General features: G+C 34.9%; 1 protein-coding gene across 5 annotated transcripts; it reads right to left on the bottom strand.

Moving 5' to 3' along the window:
- Positions 1-507: 507 nt before the first annotated feature.
- On the bottom strand, positions 508-27909 carry CUNH2orf42 (chromosome unknown C2orf42 homolog). Of its 5 annotated transcripts, none has more exons than XM_011365573.2 (10): positions 27836-27909; positions 18672-18950; positions 17456-18291; positions 15850-15960; positions 14066-14170; positions 12926-13030; positions 10466-10573; positions 9070-9170; positions 7534-7696; positions 508-1186 (listed from the first exon to the last, which is right to left on the bottom strand). In XM_011365573.2, the coding sequence occupies exons 3-10, from the start codon at positions 18276-18278 to the stop codon at positions 978-980; spliced, it is 1725 nt and encodes a 574-aa protein (XP_011363875.1). In that variant the 5' UTR covers positions 18279-18291; positions 18672-18950; positions 27836-27909; the 3' UTR covers positions 508-977. The 5 variants fall into 5 exon arrangements, with proteins under 5 accessions (XP_011363875.1, XP_011363874.1, XP_011363876.1 ...); XM_011365572.2 differs by having other exon boundaries at positions 27783-27891; XM_011365574.2 differs by lacking the exon at positions 27836-27909 and adding an exon at positions 27374-27713.

The following is a 27909-nucleotide window of genomic DNA, read 5'->3' as shown; positions in this document are numbered from 1 at the left end:
TGTCTTCCCAAGGTCAATGAATTATATAGAATTTATATCAAAGCAATGTGATAAAGTGTAAAGAAAGTGTACTTTGGAGTAAAATGAAACATTATTTTTAATGCTGTTTCCAGCAAGATGCTTAACCTCAGATAGGCTGTTTCTTTAACTTTATAAAAGAAGGGGTAATGCCTAAAGTCAAAGAATGAGGACTAAATGAGGAAAATGAATAAGTAGGTATGTAAATAAAAGTACCTGGCACATAGGAAATGTTCATTCCCTTCCCTCCTTGAAAACAGGCTTCCGCTTCTGTGTCAACGAACTCATAAGTAGGAACTGAATTTTACCAGATGTTAAACTTTTTGGAGAATAAAGAAGAAAATAAATATCAAGTGAATAAGCAATTATAAGCATTAGTTTCACTTGTAATTATTCCCTTGACACCTGGACTTCTTTTTCCTATTTCAGTATCACCTAAATCCACACAAAAGGTTTATAATTTTATAATCAGGCCAACATGAGATATAATTGGGAAAAACTAGTGGCACTGTGCTTTATTTGATAACAATAAAGGGGCATGACTGGAACTCTGCCAGGACGGTCCTTAACATTCTGCCCTAACCAGGAGTATTATTAACCTTCCAGCATTGTTAGTGTAAGGCAGAGTACTGCTGACAACTTAGAGCATTAGAAGAAGGTTGAAACACTCTAATGTGAGTCTTTTAAGAAGGAAAATTAGCTGGTTTTCTTTTTGTTTCTTTAAAAATTCTAGCCAGAAATACCACCCCATTTATAATGAAGACTACAAAGCAGCACCAAAAAGGCTATTTATAAGAAGAATTTTTCTTTAACAGAATCCACTTGAATGCGTTGAGAAATTGCATCTTGGCTAAAAGCAGTTCACTAAGGAACAGAGCCATCTAAGTACCTAACTAGTATTTAAAGTTGTCAAGGGGTGGGAATGTGCAAATTTAGCAGCAAAAGACTTTTGTTTTGCCTCAAGGGAAAGTGATGGTGGTCAGAGGGGCCAATTCCAAGGACTGGTCCAGAGGGGGCCGCTGGTCTTGGTACTCTGCCACATGTCCGTTCCGGTGGTGACCATACTCAAACTTGATCCTCAGCTCACCAATCTTAGATTGGGGAAGGATGTCTGGGATCCACTCAATGATGAAAGGTGTTGGTTCCTTTTGATCTGGAGAAGTGTTGCCTGAAGACAAGAAAAAAAAAAAAGCAACACTGATTAGTATAATTAATTCCAAAATTTGTGTCTAGACAGATCTTACTCGGTTCAGGAATAAAAAAGAAAAAAGTTAAAAAAAAAAAAAAAACACCAGGAAAAACAAGGAAACAAGGAGAAGACCCAAGGGAAGGGAAAAGCTATCACTGCTGTATCTATCCCAAAGATGCTGTCTGGCATCCTCGAACAAAATAAGATCCGGACTTTATGAAAACAGGGCCAAAAGAATCCTAAGGAGAGCCCAGACTGAGAAGAAAAGACAGATGGATAAGATTAAGAGAGACTAGAAAAAGTCAAGTTTCAGGGAAACCAGAAAGAAATAGAATGAAAATTAATGTAGTTCTAAAATATATTACAAATTCTTAACCAAAAGAGTGCGGTACTGGCTTCTGTCTAGACAGATTAAAAGAACAAAACAGAAAGACCTGAAATGGATACAAATAGAATAAAAATTTACCATAAGATAAAGGCAGCATTTTCAATTAGTAAAATAATGTTTCTTGTAATAAATGGTATGCATCAGCCAGATAACTACCTAGAAGGAAATAAATGGTCGAAGAATCTTACCTCGTACCTTACATTCAAAATAAATTTCAGAGGATCAAAGATTTAAACATGAAAAACTCAGGTTAAAGAACGCTATTGAGAAATATAAAACACTAGCAGAATTTTAGACTATATGGTATCACCTTCAAAACTATGGAGATAATTAAGCACAGAAAACAAAGTCCATTTAGTAAAACAGAATACAAAAAGAAGACATAACCAACTACATCAATTATAATAAAGAGGATAAATTATTAAAATTGGAGAAAAATCAAAACCAACCAACCATATAATGTTGATAAGAGATTCAAATAAAAGTGTCACAAAAAATGTTAAAAGGATGGCAAACATCAGAAAAAGTGAAAAACAAAAGAAAGTTGGTATCACTGTTGCAATACTGGACAAAGATTTTTTTAGGACAAAAGTTACTTTTACATTAATAAAGTCTTGGTATACAGACTGACTGTATACACCCAAAATTCATAAATTGAAAACCTAATCCCCAATGTAATGGCAATTGGAGGTGGGGCCTTTTGGAGGTAGTTGGATCATGAGGGTGGAGCCCTGAAAAAAGAGATGAGTGCCCTTATAAAAAGAGACCCTAGAGAGATACTTCGCCCTTTCTGTCATGTGAGGACACATGTGAAAAGATTGCCATCTATGAACCAGGAAGCCGGCCCTCATCAGACATCGAATCGGCCAGTGCCTTGATCTTGTACTTCCTAGCCTTCAGAACTAGGAGAAATAAATTTATAGTGTTTATAAGCCATCCCGTTTATGGTATTCTATTAAAGCAGCCTGCATGGACGAAGACAAGTATATAACTTACACTGACAATGTAAAAATTAATGAACAGAAACTTTATTTAAATTGGATGGAGTTGAGGGGCCTGTTGGGGGAGCTCCACCACTCATCTCAATTACCCCAGACAAGAAAAGACATACTTTCCATCTCCATCAGGAAAATGTTTTTCTTCTACCTTGCTATTCCATCAGGAATAAGGATCTTCTCCTCGCTTGGCAACCACTCAGCCAATGAAAGACTTTAAAACTTATCCAAGGAAAAGCCACTACACTTTGAACTCCCAGTTTCCTCCAGTGGATTCATTGTTTACAACAGCCCCTCTGAACTTCCTCTTTCCTCTGCAAAAGAATAATTCCTTCTCTTTGCTCTCTGGACTTGTGCATGGTTCCCCATTACACCACATGTCCCAAGCTGCAATGCTTTATTGTTTCAAATAAACTCATTTTGCAGTAAAAATATCTGGCTGTTTATTTAAGATCAATACAACATATGTCAATAACTCTGATGTGCCAAAAACACTGCATTACAATACTTAAAAACTTTTAGAAATATAAGACTTGTTTTTTTTTTTTTTTAGAAACATTAAGACATTTAGAGAAGCATAATTATAGTAGAAAATTATATCACAACCCAGTCTTTGGCAGGTCAAAGAGATAATGAAGATAAAGAAGACTTAAATAATAAAATAATGACTCATTTTAAAGCTATATAGGACTTTACATTAGATAAATAACATCTTTGCTAGCACAAATTCATATATTAGGTTAGTGAGAAAATATTTTTAAATTCCTAAAAAATAGATATTGAAAACATCTTCTGACCTCAAAACAATAAAATTAGAAATTGGTAACTAAGAATATAAAAATCAAAAGCCTCAACCAACTGAAAATCTTAAATACAAAGTATTAGAGACACAAACTAAACTATAATTATAGACTATTTAAATATTAACAAGAATCTTTAATGTTCTTATGCCACTTTAAAAGCTATAAAAATAAAATAATTCTAAGGAAATATTAGATTTAAAGAGATAGGGGACATTATTACAGACAAAAGCAGAAAATAAAACAAATTTAGAACAATTGATAAATATAAGAGTCAGTTCTTTGATAAAGACCATAAAACAGACAAAATTCTGGTAGAGGGCATAACTATAAACTTAGAATAGATTTTAAAAGTTATATGATTATCATCTATACCAAAAATTATTAAAATGTACATTATTGACCTTAAACAAATAGCCAGATATTTCTCCAGTAAAATGGGTTTGTTCGAGAATAACAAAGAACTACAATTTGAGACAGGTGGTCTAACGGTGAACCACAGCAAGTCCAGAGAAACAAAGAAGAATGCTCTTTTATGGACTTGGAAGGGGCTGTTGTACAGTACCAGTCCACTTGAGGAGACTGACAGTTTAAAGTCCAGTGACTTTTTATTGGCTAAGTCATAGCAGTCTCCCATTGGCTATTATTGATTGGGCAAGGAGGAATCTTCTTCCTCCTGCTGAGGTAGCGAAGTAGTATCATTTCCTGTGGGAGATACAAGGTAGTCTCTTTGTGTTGGGGTCAGTACTGTGCACTGAGTGACACCTGCCTGAGAGTTCTTTCTCTAGCCTCCCTAATTCATTTTAAATGAAATTTCTGTTTATTAATTTTCACAAAATAATTTAAATTTTGGATGTAAATAGATGAATTTTTGGAAAAATAACATCAAAATTGATTCATGAAAAGATAGAAACCATGAATTCAAATTGAAATCAGAAGAAACTTAACATATTTTAGAGAATTACCTGTGAGAAGAGGTTAGGTCCAGAGAATAAATTCTTGGAAACATTAATGAAATAGATTCCTAAGTTATTTAATTTGATTCAAAGCTTTCCAAAATTATTTTCTATAAATACCAAGCCCCCAAAAGATAGCCTCCAAAGAAGAAATTGTAGATAGCTAGCCCTATGAATAATCAAAAATCCTAAATAAAACATTAACAAATAGAATCTATATGCATATTAAAAGAAAAAAGATCAAGTAGGATTTATTCCTGAAATACAGGATTATGTCAGTATTAGAAATTTATTAATACAATTCATTGTAAGTGGGTCAAAAGACAAACATCAAAAGATGGTAAAAAGGCATTCCTAAAATTTAATATTAATTCCTAATCAAAATGCTTAATAAATTCTTAATAAACTATCCCAAATATGATGTTACAACCATAAAAAAATTCATATGTAAACAATAACCAACAGCCTACTATTTAATAGTGAAATATAGAGCAGCTTTTCCCAGAAAAATATTCTGTGAAATGCTAATGGTATTCCCCTAAAAAGTCTGCCCTGGTCAAGTAAGTTTGGGAAAACATAAAGTTCAATAGGTGTTTTTATTTCAGGATCTTTTTAATATGCAAATTTATATAATGAATTTATAAGAGATAAATTATATTCTAAAACACTACTCCCTACTACCTCCCTACTCGAATTGTAACATTTTCTGGGATCTGAGTGTATCTTAAAACCAGGACAGTTTTCACGCAGCAAAGTTTCCTTTCCTACCAAAAAAGTTATTACTAAATTGCCTGAGCATCTTACAATCAAGAGTTTTGGTATCAAAGAAATGTGATATGTAGCATTTCTCAAACTTATTTGACCATAGAATGCTTTTTTCACAGAATACTGACCACCATCTCTTCTTCCAGACAAACCTGGAAAATGCTACACACTGGAGGAGTTTTCTATAGTCTAAAATGATAATCATGACTGCTAGCTTTACTATTATTTTTGGTTGCTCTTGAAAGACTAATTTAACAGGAAAAAAATGATATATAAACATTTGATAGAAAACAAAATTATGATTATTTTTCAGGTGATATAACCAATTTCCCAGAAAACGTAGGGAAACATCTATTATTACTATTAGGTGTTCATTAAGGGGACCAATTTGATAGTAAGTATACTAAATCAAGAGCTTTCCATACATGGGCAATAATGGGTTAGAAACATGATAAACTTGCTACTCATAAGAGCAGGAAAAAACATGTGTAGGAATATAGTCACAAGAATTTGATGAAATAATTATAAATTCTGAATTTCTCTAAAAAGAATAAATACACAACTAGAGAAATGAAGGAAGACTGCTAGATAGATCACACAGCTAAAGAAATTAATATCACGGCTAGCATTCATTCATACTTCATTTAACATGTCTTTACTGAGTGACTATTTTTGACCAGGCACTATGCTATCTTGGGGTACAGTGATGAACAAGAGTGTCCTAGTTCACTGTCCTGAAAGAGCCTCAGTGGAAAGAGAGGCTAAAAGTGCAGGCTCTAGAGTCCAAAATTGTCTGGGATTGAAGTCCAGCTCCACCACTTACTAGCTGTTTAACTCAGTTTATTCATCTGTAAATAGGGATCACAGAATCTACTTCTTGGTGGGCTGATGAGCATTAAATGAATTAATGCACTGTAAATCACTTAAGATAATACCTGGTACAGAGTAGGTGCTCATTAAGTGCTAATTGTTATAGCTGTCATTATTATTATTATTAAATTATTCCATGACTACGTCAGTATTTGCAGAACACTATAAAATAATATATTTTACAAAATATAATGCTGTAAAAATATTTTATTAAAAGTAGACAAAGAAAAAGCAATTCATCAAATATGAAAGATTAAAATGAAAAGTTTACTCTCAATATTGAGGATAATAGAAATTTAAAAAGTGATATAACATTTTTTGCCTATCAAATCAACAAAGATTAAAAAAGAAATTCTTTCACACATGGCTGGCAGGAGTAAATTATATAAATATTACAATCTTTCTGGAGAGCAGTGTGACAAAAACAATCAAAGCCTTAAAAATGAACAAAACTTTTGACTCTCCAATTTCAATTTTAGGAATTTATCCCAAAGAATATCCTAAATAAATTAGGAAATAAGGCTATAAAAATTTTATCTATAAGGAAGTTAATTCTGAAATGAAGCACTGTTTATAACAGCAAAAAGTCTGAAACAACTTAGAGGATTGATTAGAGTGAGGTACTTTAATGAATTTTATGTAGCTATTAAAAATGTCAGAATTTTATGTAGCTATTAAAAATGTCAGATTCATAGCCAAAGGCAGAAGCAACCCAAGTGTCCATGGATAGATGAATGGATAAACAAAAAGTGGTATGTACATATAATTAAATGTTATTCAGGCTTAAAAAGCAAAGAAATTTTGACACATGCAACAATATGGATGTTGAAGACATTATGCTAAGTGAAATAAGCCAGTCACAAAAGGACAAATAATGCTTCTACTTACATGAGGTACCTTGAATAGTCAAATTCAAAGAGACAGAGAGTAGAGTGGTGGTTGCCAGGAGGACTAGGAGGAGGTGGGGTGTTTAATGGGCTATTCTAAAGTTTCAGTTGAGAAAGATGAAAACGTTTTAGAGATGGATGGTGATAATGATTGTAAAACAATGTGAATGTGCTTAATGCCAGAGAACTTAGAAACGGTTAAAAAGGTAAATTTTATATTATGTATGTTTTTTAACAATAAAAAAGGTTTAAAAAATGAAGTTGAAGATAGCATGGAAAGCTGTTCATGATGTATTATTAAGTGAAAAAAGCAGCTGAAGGATAATCCCATGTTTTAGAAACTCTTCATTCACAGAAGAGTCTTAAAGTTTATACACCAAAATGTTAATGGTGATGTGGTCTATCGTGAGTGAGATTACAGGTGGTTTTTATTTTTCTTCTTTATGAAATCTATGATTTTTCTATAAGAAACATGTGTTACTGCTATAATTTTATTTTTAGAGCATTGGCTCTAATGAAACAAAATGCCTTATCCCCATGATTACCTTTACAAAATGAATAAATGTGCCTTCTTTGTTTAAGGTCAAGATCCAAAGTCTAGGACAATGTATTGCACATGGTTGATCGCACAGGAAGATGCGCTATTGAAACCACCAATCACTTACCAACTTTGAGAAAAGTTTTTAGTTCCAAGGGTCGAAGCACTGGTTGCTTTTCTATACGACCATAGGTTTCTGCTATGCTCTCTACTTCCACTTTAGGGCATTTAAACAGCTCATAAGTCCCATCCCGATTCTGGATAAAACTACGGGTAATTTCCAAGGGCATCTGGACATGGAGACAATACCAAGAAAGGTGAGAAAGGAAAAATTTTCAAAGTAGACAAACACTTGGGTAATAATAGATCTTTTACATATTCATTAGTCCTTATTAAGTACATTCAAATTAATTAAAACTTCCCCTTGTATTTTCAAGTAAATTCTGTCAACAAATCTGCCTTTTCTCCCTTACAACATTCATGGCTTTCCATTTTTCTCTATAACTTTAATTTGAATCCCAGCCAAACCATACTGAACTGAACCCCTAACATGGGTTCTTCATGGCTACATGAGTGCTACTGGCACAAACCTGCTCTAAAATTGGTTTTATTCCTTCCCATACTGCTTTGCTAGAAGCATTCTTCTCCTTAAAACTCTATTGATAGCACCTACAGCTGACCTCACATCCTGTGTGCTTCACACCATCCTTGGGACTGAGCCAGACAGAACTTGAACTGAATTTTGTCTTTGCCACTAAACAGCAGGGTGAGCTTCTCATAGCCTGTTTCTCATCTGCAAAATACAGTTAATACCATTGCATGAATAAGGTGATATAAGTAACAGACAGAAGCTCAATGATTATTAGCTTTCTTCTCTCACTGGACTTTACTTTGGGTTGCTCATTGCCTCCCTAAACACCATTTGTTTCAAGCTAGAAGCTACCTGTGTGATATTCTGCATTTAAAGAAGTTCCTCAAATGTCTTTAGGGCTAATACAATCCTTTTCTAAGATTCATATATAAGTTCTACGGCTACCAAACAATTTGTCCTTTTTCTGAACATAACAATGCCTTGAAATTAAGCTAATCTTAATGCATCAAATCACATATACTGAATTTTCTATAATATTTCAATATTGAAAGAAGGAAAAATTCTCAAATTTTCAGGATCTGCTTTAAAAAATGTTTAAAAATATCTAATATTTCCCTTGCAAAAAAGAATACAAACTAAGTAAGGATCATTACTCTAATGAGAACTAATCTGCAGTTTGGGAGAAGCATTTAATTGTGCTGGGCCCACTGATTTCACAAATAATAGTATATCATCTCAAATTATTTATATACTTTCTAGCTGCCTGCTGGTTAATCTAGGGTTCACAATAATAGCTAGTAGGGGGTCATTACTTACAACAAATTATTCCTGCTTTCAGATCCCAAAAGCAAAGAAAAAGGATACTCTAAAATACTTTTTCAAACTAGAGAGAATACCCTTAAAATCGGAGGCAGCACTATAAAGCCATGAATATTTCTGAACAATCTTAGTATAAAAAAAGCATTTTCTTTGGTGTCTATAACTAAAAGAACTGATGCAAATATAATTCCCCCACTTGCTTCCTTCTCTTCCCCTCTCTGCCCTCCCACTATTATAGAAATAGACTCTTACCTCAGGGGTATCTAAGATTTGTTTAACTTGCAGGATATTAGTGATATGCCAGGTATACTTGGAAAAGGTTCCCAGTGGCAAGGCATCTTTTCGAACAAAAGCTTTAATGTAAAAAGGGGACAAAATCAGCCTACCAAAAAATAACATTCTCTTTCACTATTTGTTACTGAGATTCTAGAAAGTTCAGTGCAGTGCTACTCTTTCCTTATAGAGTCTCAGCACGTTTAAAAAAGAAATTCTAGAGGCGAATAAATTATAGGGTTTGGCAGAAATGTGACAAATCAAGTGATAAGAATTTCTGCTAAATAAAGTCTCTGATGCTTGAGATGCTACTTATTTTTAGTATCTTAGAAACTTATTTGTTTGGTAAAGCTGTACACACAGGACTCCATTATAAAATAGCTTCTCACAACCTCTCACAACTTTAGATATATCAGAGGTCAAATCATAGTCCTTAAAATAATTACACAGAGCTTAAGCCTGCTAACATGGTTGCCAATCCATTGTCCTGCCTGCAGGATTATAAATGGATTCTATCAAAACTCTGCAAAACTAGCTAAGGGATGGGTTGAAATTAATGTATTAGGCTTAAAGTTTAAACTAGAAGAAAGAATCAGCATTGCCTCAAAAGTCATACAGATAAGCTGTGAGGACAAAGATTTTCATGGACCTAAACACAGTGATTCACAGCTTGTACTATTCAAAAGTGGAATTAAACCTCAAACAGTGCCACAGTTCCTATTATATCATCAAACAACAACTTACTGAAGAAGTAGCACTAATTTCTAGCTGTAGTTACTGTTGGGCTATCTGCCAAAGAGCAATCCTTTCTTCCTCCCTTTCTCTCTCTTATTTCCTTATAATGCCTAGTAAGTATCTTGAGATCTCTAGTAGAAAGATGTTATATAAAGATGTTTATCTAAGATGTTATATAAAACCAAGAAATAAGTACCAGAATGTTATGATAAAGTGTTCCAAGCCTAAGAATTACTCTAAAAATAAAATCTTCATCAAAAATTTAGAATTTTATGAAAAATAAGTTTTAGTTTTGGATATATACTGTAATATGCTTCCAAGAAGCCAGCCCAAACAACAATTAGAACTGCAAAGCTTTTATTGAAATTGGTTCATATCTAGAAAATATGGTGAGCATCTTCATTGTACTTGCTGTTCTCTTACCAAATCTGTGCTTTCTGAATTGTTCCATTAACTTGCACTAAAATAAGTATGGGGCCTTTAGAGAGTATGGCCATTATTCTAAGACTTGATTGGTTAACTTCATGCTCTCAGCATGTGACAAGAAGTCCTAATCCTGAAAATGCCACACCATTTTCCCAAATGTAATTCTCTAAAGTCAAGACATATATTGCTATTCCTTATGAAAAAATTCTCATACCTGTGGTGGAGTTGGGAAGCCGTTTTTTTGTACTTCCTATAGATATTCTCTGTTGCAAGGCATCAAAAAAGGACTGAGGAATATGGAACACCAGTGGCTCTGGTTTGCCTTTAGGAAATAAGAAGAAACTCATTTAAAGAAACTCAATAGACTTTTTGATGTGTAGAGAAAGGTGGAAGAAATGGAATTGAGGGACAGTAATTACTAAAAATACCACTGAGATTTCTTCAGAGGCAAAAAGAAAGCTTTGACCTTTATGCATCAAGCACTGTCATCAGTCCCTACCCCTGATTCCTTGAAGTCATAAAAAATATAGCAGATCCTTGTCATCCACCAAGGATAACTTTTCAAATCCCCAATTTTATAAACACCACCACCTCACAGACCTCTCCCTTGAAAGGATATATGAAATGAGATGAGAACAATAAGTCTGAGTTGAGAAGGCAAACTTGATTCACTCCTGCTTACTATCCTCAGAGGCCTGCTATATGCATTTGTGTCTAAGCAAGGAACTGCATGCTCTCTCTCAGACTGTCAGGACCATGAACGCCAGAGACTGCAACATTAGGACACTATTTAGCTAATAAATATCAGCCTTTCTCTCCAAATATGATCTCAAGGCCCGTAAAACGTTTGAAAATACTTAACGACCTCTTAAAGAAACTTACAAGACACTAGGTCAACAAAAAGTCAACAGAAAGAGTTCTGAGTTTTCCTTAAAAAAATTCTATGCCCAAGGGGCAACTTAGCTCCAGCAAAGGGAAAACATCCACAACCATGTGGATAAACATACAACTTAAAGTCTCTTAAAGAAAGACTCTTAAAGATAGCTCACATGCCTTTTTGAAACAAAGGTAGAGCCAAGAAAAATTAAAATGAAAGGTTTTCTAGAATTATAGAGAGACTTTACATTCTTTCAATTGATTTTGCCTACTTTATTGTGTGCAGAATGGCAATGACAAAGTTGTCACTGCTTTCTGAGGCACTAAAATATTAATATCTGGACAGTTTAGAGAAGTCACCATACAAAGGAATTTTAAAATCTTTCATCTTAAAATTAGATTATGGGCTACATACAGAGATCATTACAGCTCTAAAAGCAATGCTAACTCACCAGAACTCAGCTAAGCTAGAGCTAAGGTTTACAAATTAATCTTGGAAAGCCCTCATAAAAGAGACTGACTCACAGTCCAGGAGAGAGCTGACAGTGACTTGGACAAAGGTGAAGTAATGGAGATGGTGAAGGGCCACAGTGTATAGCTTACATTATTATCAATGTTCTGTTTTCTGTTTTGTGAGGTGAGTTAGTAGGTATTCACTATATTATTTCAAACAATAACTCTTTTAAAGAAAAACACGGATTCTCTCTTTAACTCTTAGTTTACTTTTCTAAAAAGTTCTGAAGTTTTATTTATTCTGAATTAATATAAATAAAACTAAGCATATATCTCAAGACCTCCTTTCTTATCTGTTCCTCATCTTGAAGTCATAACTGTTCTAATCCTTCAAAACTTATCTTCTTTTACTGAGTGTCTGCCATCAGGCTACTATTCAGTTTAAGGTACATTATTTTAAAAATGATATTCACAAATTGCAACATATTCAGCAAAGAACATCAAAATGATATGAGGTCTGTAAATATGCCATGAGGAATGTTTGAAGACCTGAGATGTACTGCTTGGAAAAGGGGAGACCTATCAGGCAGGGCAACGGGTGTGTGTGCAGTGGTAGGGACTGTAATTTTGGAAACAAGAGCAGACCTATTCCGTGTGGCTACAGTGCAGAACTAGAACCAACAGAAATATTATAAGCAAACATGTCCACGTAACATGAGTGGACCGTCCTCACAGCTATCACTGTTCAACAATGTTATGATCTATTTCAAAAGGCAGTGACCTCCTCATCACTGGAAAAAGCCTGGAAAACCATCCATCGAGGATGCTTTCAAGGCAATGGGCAAGGACTAGCTGGATGGTCCACCTCTGAAATTGCTGAGGTTCCATGAGGCTATCACAATGACACTCAAATCTAGCCTGTGTTCTCCAATTTTCCTTAGCATGTCTGTGTGATATTATATAACTATTTTAGTCTCATATGGTTAGATTTTGTCTAAACTTTCTACCCCCTTTCTTCAATTTTAAGTTTGAGAATTAGAATGATCTCCTGAGGATTTGGTAGCATGCATGCACATATACACACATGCACACACGCACATGCCAAGATCAAGCTATCTATTTTTACATGTTATCTGCTGTGTTTTTCCTCTTCCATCTCTCAATTCATTTTGCTTATCCTGTATTTAAATTATGTGACTATTCCTTTCTTTCACTTAGATGTGTACTTTTTTTGTAGCCCAGTGCACGCCGTAGTCAAGCCCAGTTACTTTTCTTATCAAAACAGTACAATTACTTTAATTTCTCCTACTTTCAGCAATAGCCCAGTTAGGTGACCAATACTTACCATCAAACTGATAGTGCATGGTCTGGTGGATGCGTTCTGTGACACTAGCCAGCCAGTCTTGGAAGGATAAGGTCACTTGTGCCTCATCTAACAGCTGACCACAAGCTAAGAAAAACAAAAAACAACTCTTTAGTAACTTTTATCTTTTCTTACAGTATAAAGAGTTAATTGAAGTTTGAAAAAGCTAAGGAGTTTGCGGAGATTAAAAAAAAACAAAGAAGCTGAAATTCAGACAAATTAAGTAAAATGGAAGAGTCTAGGATTTTTTTTTTTTTAAGAATCCATTTAGGAAAAAAGAAATGAAAAGCTCTGTGATATTAACAGGTCCAATAATAGTAGTAACTACAAAAAGTTTGCAGTCTTTTAACACTAAACTGCAATTTGAAGAATGGCTGTTTTAGAGATTAATTGGTCTTATTTCTGATTAACATGTCTGTATGAATAGACTTACCATTCTATTTTACTTCTCCTGAAATGTCTTCACACATCTGAAGTATATTCCCTTTTGTTGAGATACAATGCCTTAACTACTATCCATTTGAAATTGAAATTCTCATAGATCAATGTATATAGTGATCATTTAAATTAAAAGCTATTTTTCTTTCTTCTTTGTGCCAAAGGAAGTAATAATAGTTTTTAAATCTTCTACCTGATACAACCGACCTGTTTACTACCTGACCTTCCAAAAACATTTATTATGTCTCATAAATTCAGAACAATAGCTATGCTATTGCTTTTAGGTATGTTTTCAAACTCTACTAACTTTGGAGAACAGATTATATCGGTCTTTCTCAACAAACATTTATCACTGAATAATTACAAAACGTGTTTCTTCTTCAACTTTAAATCTCCATACCAACTGCATGTGGGTAATACCCAAGAGGAAAAAAAAACCTGCAAAATACCTGCTGCCAAAACATGTTGGTAATTTTTGTTGTATTTGTTATTTAAAAGCATAATTTGGTTTTGAGCATGATTTGAGACCAGTGGGACAGGACAGACCTCAGCCTCGGTGCCTGCTAGTGTTCATCTTAGCACTCCTTAGGAGACAACATGCAATGTTTCTTTGGATTTATCACTTTTAGCTTCTTCAGGATGATTTTCCACCTCTTTAGCCTATTCTGGGGCAGGGAAACTTACCCTGCCTTTTTAATGAAGAAGCAACCACAGGCTTTTTCAGGCCACTTTTTCTTAGATTACTGCTCACTGCATCTTGAGGCAACAGTGAACTGTTCGTCTGTGCACCTAAACCACAAATCATTATAGTGTTTAATAACATGTCTGTAGAATATAAGTCAATTCGATATTAATTTCTGAAGAGTCTAAAACATAAAAAGACTTTGGTAATTTCTAAGTTAGCTTCAGTATCTAGAATTAGTATTAGCCTTTATATATAACATTCAAGTTTCTGAAGCTTAACAGAAAATTGGGAGGGAACCAGAAGTGAAAGGAAGAAAAAAATTCACCCATTGCTCCCACCTCTCAGACAATCGTTAATTTTCTCGTGAACTATCTTCCATTTTTTCTATGAATAGATTGCTTTGCTGATTTTGTGATTTTTAAGTAGCTGTGATTTTATCAGGGTTGCCAGATTTAATGAAATTTTTAAAAATTTAAAATAAATGAGTAATTTTTTAGCATATATATGTCCCAAATGTTGCATGGGAGATACTTATACTCAAAAATTATTCATTATTTATCTGGAAGTCAAGTTTGAACAGTATGTACTTCATCTGGCTACTGAGTAATCTAAATATTTCTCCAAATTCTTTATGATAATTTTTAATAGTTGCCTTATATTCTATCAAGTGGCTTTATCATGGTTCATTTAACTATCCGCAGTGGCTGGCCCTTAGTTGTTTCTAAGTTTTCAGTATTATAAATAACCATAAAATGAGCATCTCTGGACAAAATGCTTTTCCTGTACCAAAGATAATTTCCTTAAAAAACATTATTTACAAGTAGACTACTGTGTCCAAGGAACTTTATTTTTTGAACTGCAAATTTTCCCAGGAAAGACCAACAAGTAAACATTTAACAACAATCTCTGCTCTATACTGCTGCCATAATTACCTCTTAAAAACACAAAAATAATCATGCCACTTTGGTCTCCATCTTTTCTCAACTTCCCAGCACCAAAACTCCCGTGCATGACCATCTGACCCACCTCAAGCAACATTCCCTATGGGTAGGTACATTTTTAAGGTTCTTAGCGGATATTGCAAACTACTTTTACAAATGACTATGGCAATTTACACTACACTTGCCATTCCAGAGAGCCCAAATTTCACCTTTGAGTCTCATTACTTTTTAATTTGGTAGCAAAAAAGTATTTTATTCTAATTTTGTATTTGTAAAATGTATGCATTTCTCTGTTCACTAGTGAGTTTGGAGTTTGGTCCACATTTGTGGTCCAGGTAATATTTTCTTTTTGTCATATAGAGTCTAGATCTTTTGACACTACTAGAGTTCTGCAGAATTTTCATATGATGTATATGAGTCCTTAATTGACACTGGTATTATCTGAAAAAAGAAACTATATATATGATGCCACATGTTGAAAATGCAAGTAACAAACTATATTCCTAAAATAGTGTGAAAAATATAATTAACCATTGTCAAGTTTTTAAAAACACTCCAGGGATAAAAACCTCATAACACTGTCCTAAGGCAGGTTCAAGTATAAGACTAGGCTAAATGGTTAAGGGCTGAACAAACATATTCAGTAATAAGAGTGGAATCTGGCTGGATCTTATATTTGGCCAGTAAAACTAATTTTGAGCTTGACTGGACAATCGTTAATGGAAGGTAAAACTTTCAGGAAAAAAAAAACATAAAAACTATTTCTTGTAATTGCTGAGATTCAGTGAAACATATAAAACAATCTCTAAAGATAATACCATCAAACAAACCAAACTTCTCACCAGATACTTCATCCTTTCTCCTCTTCTTTGCCTTAGAGGCAGGAGACTCACAAGCTGATACAGTTGATTCTGAATGGCAGCCCAACTGGGGCACAATAATCTCTTTAAGACCTAAAACAGAACCGATTTCTGAATTATAAACTCTAAGAAGAAGTATGAGCCCCTACCTAGAAAAAAATTATTTTATAAAAACCCAAATCACCAAACAATGAAGTGATTGCTGGCATTAAAATAAGTTCCTTTGAAATGCAAATCAAAACCACAATGAGATACCACCTCACATCTGTTAGAATGTCTATTATCAATAAGACAAGAAATAACAAGTGTTGGAGAGGAAACTGGAGAAAAAGAAACCCTTATACACTGCTGGTGGGAACGTGAATTGGTACAGCCACTATGGAAAATACTACGTAGGTTCCTCAAAAAAAATAAGAATAGAGCTACTTTATGACCAGCAATCCCTCTTCTGGGTACCTACCCAAAAAATTTGAAAACATTTATTTGTAAAGATATACGTACCCCTATGTTCATTGCAGTGTTAACCACGGTAGCCAAAATATGGAAACAACCTATGTGTCCCTTCAATGAATGACTGCATAAAGAAGATGTAGTACATATATACAATGGAATACTACTCAGTCATTAGAAAGATTGAAATATTGACATTTGTGACACCATGGATGGATCTTGAGAGTGCCATGCTAAGCAAAATAATTCAGACAGAGAAGGACAAGAACAATATGAATTCACTCATATGTGGGATATAAAACAGAAAGCAACAAATGAACTAATAAAACAAACCTACAAACTCATAGACACAGACAATAGTTTGAAGGTCACCAGAGGGGAAAGGGGGTTTGGGGAGGATTAAAAAGGGTAAAGTGGGTCAAATATATGGTGACGGAGGGAGACCAGACTATGAGTGGTGAACATACAATTCAATATACAGATGATATATTATGGAACTGTACACCTGAAATTTATTAATGTTATTAACCAATGTCACCTAAAATAAATTTAGTTAAAAAAGAGACTATAGACCTACATTAAAAAAAAAAAAAAAAAAAAAAAACTTCCTTAAAAGAACATTAATGTGATAGGAGGCTCTACAGAGAAATGTAAAACTAAAAAGTTGAGAGCTACTGCCAACTAAAGATCATTAAGAAGTGAAAATAAAAAGCATCTGCAAGATAAAAATATTAACAACACTTCTAAAGGTCTTTTTTTGAGCAAGATCCTTGTTTTTCCCAACTTTTTGAGAAACAAGCAAAGCCAAATAAAAGGGATTTTTTGTTGTTTTTTATTAATATAGGGTATCTGTGGAAGAGTAAAAAAAATTAAAAGCAAAGCTAACTTTGCTAGATTCACTGTCTCAATAAAAATGTCTGATTCTTTTGATCATTAATTTCAACCAACCAACCAACCAACCAATCAACCAACCAACCAACCTTTATGCAAGTGCTGACTGGGATTAAAAGAAGGAATGCTTTTCATTTGAATTATCTAGCAACTGCTTCTGAAGGTTGCTAGGACAATCTCCAAATGCCATCAGTGGAACTCTTTCATTGCCATTTTAGAAAAACACTGTGTCAACCATACCACCTACCGCTGGAATCAAAATTTAGGAAGTCTGAGAATTCCTGAGCCAATGTCTCGTCACTGGCAAAGGCACAGATGCAAGCAAAGAAATGAATGCATCTCTGGGCTGCCTCATCCTTGGAGGCATTCGACTTGGGCGATTTCAGAGTCTGGCAGGAGCAGAAGAAACGGCGCTCGGGCAAGCTTTTGGCACTGATTTTCTGCACAAAGGATGTATGCAAATACCCCAAACTATGCTTCTGGCTTGCCTTGCATTTCACCACCAAAATGTTTTTAGTAATTCTCTGTACAAGGGGACCTGTGGGTTCTGTGGCCAACTGCCAGATAGTTTGCTTGGTTTCTGGGGAGGCCTGCATTGCATTCAGGACTGAGCTCTTTAGAGTCAGAGGAGTGGCCTCTGCCTGGCAGTTCACTGCCAGCTTGATGTGCTGGCACTGGTTTTCCACAACGCCCTGGGTGGCAGCTTTCAGGCATGAGGGAACATAACACCGTCCAGAGCTCAGCTGAGTGATGATCGTCCCATCCACTGTCTGGATTGTCGTCTCTGAAACACCTAGCTCCACAAAGCATCGGTAATCAGGGCCCCGGTCTCTTTGCCGCACTGAGTAGACCTGCAGATCAGAGCCTGTTATGATTTTGACAGCTTCAACACTAGGCTGCTTCCGTGCACCATAGCGGAATATGGTTCCACATGTCTTGTTTTTACAGCTCAGTCCCCGGGTTCCATTGTATGTGCCGCATCGAGGACACTTTCTGATTCCCCTCAATGTAGCCTTCCCCAAATCAGATAAGAAAGCTGGGACTTTAGTCCTCAGAGAGTTTGGTTCCATTTTTCACAGGCCCCTAGAAAAGGCAATAAGGCCATCAGCATGAGTATACATCATATACACACAAAGTTAAAATCACTTATGATTTAGTACAGAAAGTTAAACGTAAAGAAGCTATCCACTATTTTCAAATTGTGTCCTTAAAAAACAGAACATCAATTTAAATCCTCAAACAAAATGAAAGTAAAACATTGCCTTTCATCTCTCTTATATTTTGAAATATCCTAACATAACAACTAAAGCATTTCTTTAGGTTCAATCCTGCCCTATACAACAACCTAGATTAATTAACCTAATCTCTATATGCACAATGTTTAACTTGAGCAAGGACTGGAGAATGTGAATGGTTACTTCTTTCCCTTCCATCATTCTTCACAAAACCCAGCCCAATCCTACCTGTAAGAGCTGCCAGAGCATCCAGAAAACAGTGTGACCTAAATTCATAAGGCCTAAAAGGTGTTTCATTAGTTTGTGATGATCACAGAGGACAGGTGAAGACATAATCATTTACAGAGTAAATGTTACTGCTTAATCCAAAACCTTCTGAAGTTTGAACTCCATGGTGTAACAATGTAGACATTCTATGCCCTCCTTGGCCAGCCAATGGCAAAGCTCCTGCCCAATGTTTCACAATCAAAGAAGATTCCAACTGCCCTAAGTGGAGATTTTGGCAGTCTACAAGTAAAACAAGAAAAAATATTAAAGTTATACATAGACATAATGATTCTTTCCTCAGAAGAGGAATCTAAGTCTTTCATAAATATTTGAGAAATATTTGACAGAAATTGGCATGGAAATGGTTGTTTTGTACTTACAATTGCAAGAAGGTAAAATAGTGCTAATGTCATTACACAGGGAGTTGTCAAGAACACCTAGAGCTATAGTATATAATTGGTCAAACACTCATTCTCCTAATAGTAATCCATTAGTTTTAGAGCACATTATGCTATTCCAAGTGCTTTCACATTATTTCATTTGAACTTCACAATATTAGTATCTTATTTGAGCCAAACGTAACCATTCTTCAGATGAAAATTAAAAAGCAACTTGCAAAAAAAAAAAAGTACCTTGCCTGAGGTCACCCAGCAAAATTAGCAATGCGGTTTCCACTAACCCAATGCCTGCTAAGAGTGTGAACGAACCCTGCTTTTAATTTACCAATATTATGAAAAATTTCAAACATATAAAAAAGTAACACTTATACACTGCATCTCCATATACTCACCCACTAGATTCTATAAGTAGCATTTCACTGTATTTGCTTTATTACATCTCTATCCATCCTTCTCCATCAATCCTGCTTATACTTCGATGTATTTAAAAGTAAGTTGTAGACATCAGTTCGGCATGCATATTAACTAAAGTTCAGTATTTTTTAATACTTTTTTAAAAAGGTAATCTGCTTGTGATTCTGAAATAGGCTGTTAGCATTGATTTTCCCCCTTGACCCCAATATTTTCCCTCCTCATATTTTATAGTCCACTGATTAACAAACTGAAAAGTACAAAAGTCTAAGAATGAACTAATCCTCCAACTGAATATTTACTGAGTATCACAGTGCATAAAGCTTTGTGAAATATGATCTATATAGCAGAGTTTCTCCACCTTAGCACTACTGACATTTAGGGCTGGGTAATTCTTGGTTGTAGAAGGGTATCCTATGCATTGCAGGATATTCAGTAGTATCCTTGGTCTAAATGCCAGGAGCAGTCCCCACCTGCCTTCTCCACAAGTTGTAAAAAAAAAAAACCAAAAATGTCTCTAGATAGTAAGAATTATTAGGTATTCTCATTCGGCCAAACATGAGTTCTTCGGAGGGAATGTTATTTCAAAGTCAAAAGATGGAGGATTTAGTTTGCCCTTTACCACCAATTATCTCTGTAAATAAGACTTTTAACTTTTGAGCTTCAGGTTGTTTTTCATTTGCAAAATAGAAAAAAAATTATATATATGTGAAAGAGCTTAGCTAAAAATTACATCGATAATGATGATTTACCATATCATTAAAGTGGAAAAAAGAACAACTTTGCTCATTATGGGAGAAACTGGTCTGCCAATTAAATGGTGAAGCCTTAAGGTGCTGTAGTTTTTAGCATTATCATGGGAATTCCACTCTTTCCTCTAATTTTTTTCTTTTATTTTTTCAGTTACGCTCTGTAGAGGGCAATTTGTTAGTATCTTTCAAAATTGCAAATGCACATTTATTTTTAAAAAATTTTTAATTTTGGAATATTTTAGATTTATAGAAAAGGTACAAAGATAGTACACAGAGTTCCTGTATCCTCTTCACCCAGCTTCTCCAAATGTTAAAATCTTAATAACTGCGGGAAATTTGTCAAAACTAATGTTTTAACATTGGTACAATACTGTTAACTGTACTACAGACTTTATTTGGAGTTCAGCAGTTTTTCCACTAATGTCCTTTTTCTAAGAATAAACTTTTTATTTTAGAATAATATCACATTTTCAGAAAATATAGAATACATCATGTACTACCATGGGACGTTTGTCAAAACTAAGAAGCCAACATTGGTACATTATTATTAACTAAACTCTAGACTTTGTTCTTTTCACTGTTCCAAGATCCAATTCAAGACACCACATTGCACTTAGTTGTCATTTCTCCTTAGTTTTCTCGGATCTATGAATTTGTCTTTTCTTGTTTTCCATAATCTTGGCAATTGAAGAGTCAGATATTTTATCAAATACTCTTCAATTTGGGCTTATACTTTCTCTGCATATTCCTTTTGACCCAGTAATTCCACTAATAAGAATTTATCTTACAGATATACTACCACATTTCTGTAACAGGAAAATATTAGAAATAATGTAATGTCCATCAAAAAGGAACTGGTTAAATTAATTATGGTATATCCATATAATGGAATACTTTTTCAAAAAATAAAATACTTTCACGGCTGTTTAAAAAAAGAGAAAGTGTTTTATGTGTTGATCTTTCAGACTTTTAAGAAATGTTAAGTAGAAAAAGAAGATGCAAAACAGCATTTATAATATACTGTCAATTGTGTATAAGAGGCTGGAGGAAACAAATTTGTATTAGCTTGTAAATGAAATACAAATGTTTAAAACTCTCTAAAAGGATAAACTAATAATAGTTACTTTATTGGTGAATATGGGACAAGTGTGGGAGGGAAACTTTTTACTGCATACCTTTATAGTTTATTTTTGTTGACCTTAAACAAATAGCCAGATATTTCTCCAGTAAAATGGGTTCATTTGGGAACAACAAAGAATTGCAATTTGGGGCATGTAATCTAATGGCGAACTACATGCGAGTTCAGAGAAATAAAGGAGGGGAACGCTTTTATAAACCTAGGAGCCACTATTTGTAAAAAAAAAAAAGAGTCCATTGGAGGAAACTGAAAGTTCAAAGTACAGTGACTTTTCATTGGCTGAGTTATGGCAGTCTCCCTTTGGCTGTTACTGGGCTAAGAGGAATCTTTTTCCCTCCTATTGAAGTAGTAAAGTAATATCATTTCTTCTGGGAGATGCAAGGTAGTATCTTCCTGTTGGGTTCAGTAGTGTGTTGAATGACACCTGTAGGAGAGTTCTCCCTTCTAGCTTCCTGACTTCATTTTAAAAGAGGTTTCTGTTTATTAATTTTCACATTTTAAATCATGTAAATATATAATCTTTTAAAAAATGTAAATTAAAAAATTTAGAGATTAAAATAGTCATCTTACAAAATTATAATATAAGACCCCTTTATGCCCTTTTCCTAGCTCTACCACTATTCCCACATCCCCCTCCAAAACCCCTACTACTAAAGAGTAACTACAGTTAATAGGCTGGCATATATCCACCAGATTATTTTCTTTACATTATAAATAAATGTATATATAAATGTAGGTTATTTGTTTTTAGAAAAATGGAATTGCATTATACACATTGCTCTGAAGTTTTTCTTAACATTTTATCATAGCTTTCTTTCCATGTCAGCATGAAAGGCTCTAAACACCATTTTAATGGCCATACAGTAATCTGGAGTGTGAATATACCATTGTTTAACTAGCTCTACCCTGGGTTTTTAGTTCTAGACAATACTGCAATGAACATCCTAAACATTTATCTTAGTTCATAGATGCACATATTTCAGAATAGATTCTGAACATTCTTTCTAGTTTCCTTAAAAATTTATTAGGGTACAGAATAAGATTTTATTGGAAGAAAAAGGTTCTACTTCTAAAAATATCTGAAAACCACATCAGTGATTTTAAACGTGAACAAAGTGAGGGGATCCACATAATTTTGACCAATAACTAATTTACTAAATTTCAAAAATTATATAAAAGGAAAGTTAAGAGCAAACATTATCATTAAAAATATCTTATTCCCCCTATCTCACTTTCTATACTCAAATAAATTCCAGGCAGATAAGCACAAAAGTGGAATTGTTAAGATATTAGAATAAAAAAGGGGGAGAATTTTAAAAGTATATTTTAAAGATATCAGAATGATGGCCTAAATGACACAAAATCCAGAAAACACAAAATACAGATTAAATTTTTTCCTGATTGTACCAGTGTTTTCTAAAAACACTTATTTATCGAAGTGTATTTTACATACCATAAAATTCACCCATTTTAAGTGTACAATTCAATGATATTTACTAAATGTATAGAGTTGGATATCTATCACTATAATCCAATTTTAGAATACTTCCATCACCCACAAAAGATCCCTCTTGCTGTTTTCAGTCAATCACTATTCCTATCCCCAGGCAATTACTAATCTGCTTTCTGTCTTTATAGATTTACTTTTTCAGGACATTCATTTAGATTGAATCATACAATATGTGGCGTTCTGTGTCTGGCTTCTTTCACTCAACATAATGTTTTCAAGGTTCAATCTGTACTTTCTTCCTTTATATTGCTGAATGGTATTCCATTATATGGATATATCATTTTGTTTATCCATTCACCAGCAGATATTTGGATTGTTTCCAATTTTTGGCTAGTATGAACACTGATGTTGAGAACATTAACATACAACTCTTTGTGTAGACAAATGTCTTCATTTCTCTTGAACAGACACCTACAAGTGGAATAACTGGGTCGTATGGTAAGTTTCTGTTTAACTACTTAAGAAGCTGTGAAACTGGCTGTACAATTTTACATTCACACCATCAACATAAGAGAGTTCCTGTTTCTCTACTTTCTGGCCAACACAATATTGTCTTCTTGATTATAGCCATTTGATTTGTGAGTGTGAAGTGGTATCTAATTGTGGTTTTAACTTGTATTTCTCTAATTAATAATGATATTGAGCAACATTTCTCACGTTTATTTTGCCATGTATCTATCTCTTTGGGGAAATAGTTATTTAAATATTTTGCCCATTTTAAAATTAAAACTGATATCTGATTACACAGAAAAATTTTCTACATGAAAAAAAATATCATAAACTAAGTCCAAAGACAAAAACAAACTGAGCAACAAAAGCAGTGAAAGATGTACACTGAAAACTGCACAACATCACTGAAAGAAATTAAAGACCTAAAAAATGGAAAAACATCTCATGCTAATGGACCAAAAGACTTAACACTATTAAGATGGCACTACTCCCCAGATTGATGTACAGATAGAATGTAATCCCTATCAAAATCCCAGATGTCTTTTTTGCAGAAATTAACAAGATTATCCTAAAATTCATATGGAAATGCAAGGGACCTGGAAAAGCCAAAACAATCTCAAAAAGATCAAAGTAGAAATCATACTTCCTGATTTCAAAACTTACTACAAAGCAAATTAAGACAAAGAAGGATAAATACTGTATGATATCACTTCTATATAGAACCTAAAAAAGCCAAACTCACAGAAACAGAATAGAATGATGGTTGCCAGGGGCTGGCAGGTGGGAGAAATGGGGAGATGTTGGTCAAAGGGTACAAACTTCCAGTTATAAGATGAATTAGTTCTGGGGATCTAATGATCCTGTGTTATATACTTGAAAATTGCTGAGAGAGTAGATCTTATATATTCTCACCACAAAAAAGAAATCATAATTATGTGACATGATGGAGGTGTTAGCTAAGGCTATGGTGGTAATCATTTTCCAACATATAAGTGTATCAAATCAACACATTTGTACACCTTAAAATTACACAATGTTATACGTCAATTATATCTCAATAAAGCTGGGAAAAATAATGTGGTACTGGCATAAGCAAAGATATACAGATCACTGGAATAGAATTGAGAGTTCAGAAATAATTCTTCACATTTATGATTAATTGATTTTTGACAAGGATGCCAAGATCATTTAATGGGGGGAAAAAATAGTCCAACTAACAAATGGTGATGAGAGAACTGGGTACACTCTCCAAAAGAATGAAACTGGAGCCTCACCTCACACTGTATACAAAAATTAACTCAGAATGGATCACAGACATAAATATAAAAGCTAAAACTATAAAACTCTTAGAAGAAAATGTAGGAGTAAATCTTCATTATCTTGAATTAAGCAATGGTCTCTTAGATATAACACAAAAAGCCTATGTGACAAAATTAAAAATAGGAAAATTTGACTTCATCAAAATTTAAAAACATTTGTGCTTCAAAGGACACCATCGAGAAAGTGAAAAGACAATCCACAGAAGGGGAGAAAATATTTACAAGTCAAATATATGATAAGGGACTTGTATCCAGAATATATAAAGAACACATTAACAATAAAAAGACAAATAATCGGGGGTGACTCCATAGTGTAGTGGTTAGCACGCACATGTCTGCTTTACATGCAGAAGGTCCTGGGTTCGTGCCCCAGGTGGAGCCACAAACCATATCCCAGGTGAGCCAGCCCCTGCCTCCCACTCCAAGTGCACTGGGAGTGCCAGGCCCCCTGAGTGCACGGCGGTGGGGCGGGGGAGGAGACAGGGTGCTTGGTCCCAGAGGCACCTGGCCCCAGATGCATGCCTCAAGTGTGTGGGAGGAGATGCCCCGCCTTTAGAGATCCAGTTCTTAAGGGGAAACAGCAACATCCATAGGTCAAGGGTGGAAGTGGGGGAGAGGGGATTAAAAGCGAGGGGGAAGACATATAATCCAATTTAAAAATAGGCAAAGGATCTAAATCAATATTTCTCCGAAGATATACAAATTGCCAATAAACACATGAAAAGATGTTCAACATCATGTCATTAGGGAAAAGCAAATCAAAAGCACAATGAGGTGCCACTTAATAGGCGCTAAGATGATTAAAAAAGACAGACAATAATGAGTGTTAACATGGATATAGAAAAACTGGAACTCTCACTTACTGATGATGATATTGTAAAATGGCACAGCCACTCTAGGAAATTGATGGTTTCTCAAAATATTAAAGAGAGTTACCATATAACTCTCAAGAGAATATTTGCCCAAGAGAATTGAAATACAAAAATTTGTACATGTGTTCATAGTAGTATTATTCATAATAGCCAGAAAGTAGAATTAATCTAAATGTCGATCGACTGATTAATGAATAAACAAAATGTGGTATATCCATACAATGGAATATTATTTGGCCATAAAAGAGAATAAAGTTCTGATATGTGCTAAAACATGGATGAATGAACCTTGAAATATTATGCTAACTGAAAGAAGCCAGACAAAAGGCCACACTTGTATGATTCCATTTAAATGTAATATACAGAATAGGCAAATGCATACAATCAGAAAGTAGATTAGGGTCTAGAGGTAAAGGGGGAATTGGGAGTGACTGCTAATGAGTATGAAGTTTCTTTTTGGGGTGATGAGAGATTACGCAACTCCGTGAATATACTAAAATCACTGAATTGTAACACTTTAAAAGTGTGAATTCTATGTTATGTGAATTACATTTCGATAAAGTCATCATTAAAAATAGAGGGAAAATATTTGGAATGCAAATGCCAAAGAGCTGATTTCCTAAAATAAGAGTTTTTACAAATCAATAAAAAATGAAACAAGCCCATTAGAAAAATGAGCAAAGGACATGAAAAGACAGATTATGAAAAAGAAAAATAATTTTAAATGTTCAAAATTCAACCTTAAAATAAGTGGCAAATTAAAACAACACTTTGGCAAAATGACAAAAAAAGATGTTACCATTGTGTTCATGATTCTGTACATTGTTGGTGAGTGTAGAGCAACATCCTCTTTAAAGGGATGTAAATAAAATAAATGTAAACCACATACTTTGACTTAGCAATTCCACTTTTCATGAGTTACATTCCCACATGTACACAAAGTATGTATGGGGGTACTCCATGACGGGTTACCCATAACTGCACAAGAATAGAAACAGTCTAAGAGCTGACTAAATTATGGTGTAATCGTACAATATGCCAGTATAAAACCACTAAAAAGAATCAGACAGATCTATATGTATTGATAAGGAACAAGTATTAAGACAGACTGTGCAGTGAAAAAAGGTGTAGTACTTCGTGTATGTTACTCTTGATTTTAAAAAGATGGGGTGATACACACATACAGAATATCTATTGCTTCAGAACTAACTTGAGACTTAGGAAATAGAAAGTGGGAAGAAGAATTACATTTCACGGTTTTCAAATATTTGGATTTTAAACATGTACTAGTATCACTTATTAGAGTCTATACTGAAAGCATATACAAACATGATCCTGTCTGTGTCTGTGTGTCTTTTGTGTTCATTCTCTCCTACCCAATTCACAGAAACCGCAACAAAACAAGTAACACAACTTGTAAAGAACCTGTTTTTGAATCCTGCCTGTAAAAGGGTGTCCTCGGAACGATGGTGTAAACGGACTGGTGCTGGAGGGGCTAACACATGAATGCTCCCTGGAAGTGGTGGGTTTTCACCCAGGTACTATTTGGCTGTAGGGCTATACAGTTTGGTGGATGCTGTTTAATGCCCGTGAAGCAGTCAGTGAAGAAATCGAATGATCATTATGAATAAAACAAAACTTGCTAACACGTTTACTGAGTACAAGTAAGCCCTTCCCATGTATTTACTCAAGCACTGTTCACCGTGATCCTGTAACAGAAGTACTATTTTACTCATTTTTAGAAATGAGGAAATTTGCTCAGAAAAAGTAATGATATGACGAATGTCTCATAGCCAGCTACCAGATAATCTACCTTAAGTTTGGAACCTGCTGGGTTCTTTGTCAAACCACAAGTGAGACGAAGGGGGAAGCCGAGAAGCCAGAACTCTCGACTCCTGGTCCAGGGGTCTCATTACCCTGCACGGCCTGGAAAACCGCAGAAAGTCCGCCGGGACAATGGGGAGATGCGTATGAGAACGGGGACTGCGGAACGCGAACCTAGCGCCTGGCTTCCGGGACTCGGCCCGCCCCCAGACGCACCACCCGGGACCTGTTTCCCGGCGTCCTCCCCGCGCGACGGCTCACTTCCGGTCCTAAGCAGGCCTGAGCAGAAGCATCACCTGGCTGGCAGCCTGCTACATGGACAAGCTTTCCATTGGGATTCCAGGCTCTACACCCTTGTCCCCCGCCGCCCCCGCCTTCTGTCAACACAGCCCCCTTACCTGCTCTGCGCCCCCCCGCGGTCCCAGGGCCCCACGCTGATGACCGCCCTCACCTCTCTCTTCGCCTGCCGCGGTCTTTTACAAACGCGGCCAAACCGTTCTCTGTAACGACAGACGTTATTGGTCA

Source organism: Pteropus vampyrus, unplaced genomic scaffold, assembly GCF_000151845.1.
Source record: "Pteropus vampyrus isolate Shadow unplaced genomic scaffold, Pvam_2.0 Scaffold113, whole genome shotgun sequence".
NCBI lineage: Eukaryota > Metazoa > Chordata > Mammalia > Chiroptera > Pteropodidae > Pteropus > Pteropus vampyrus.
This window is presented reverse-complemented; position numbering and strand designations above follow the sequence as displayed.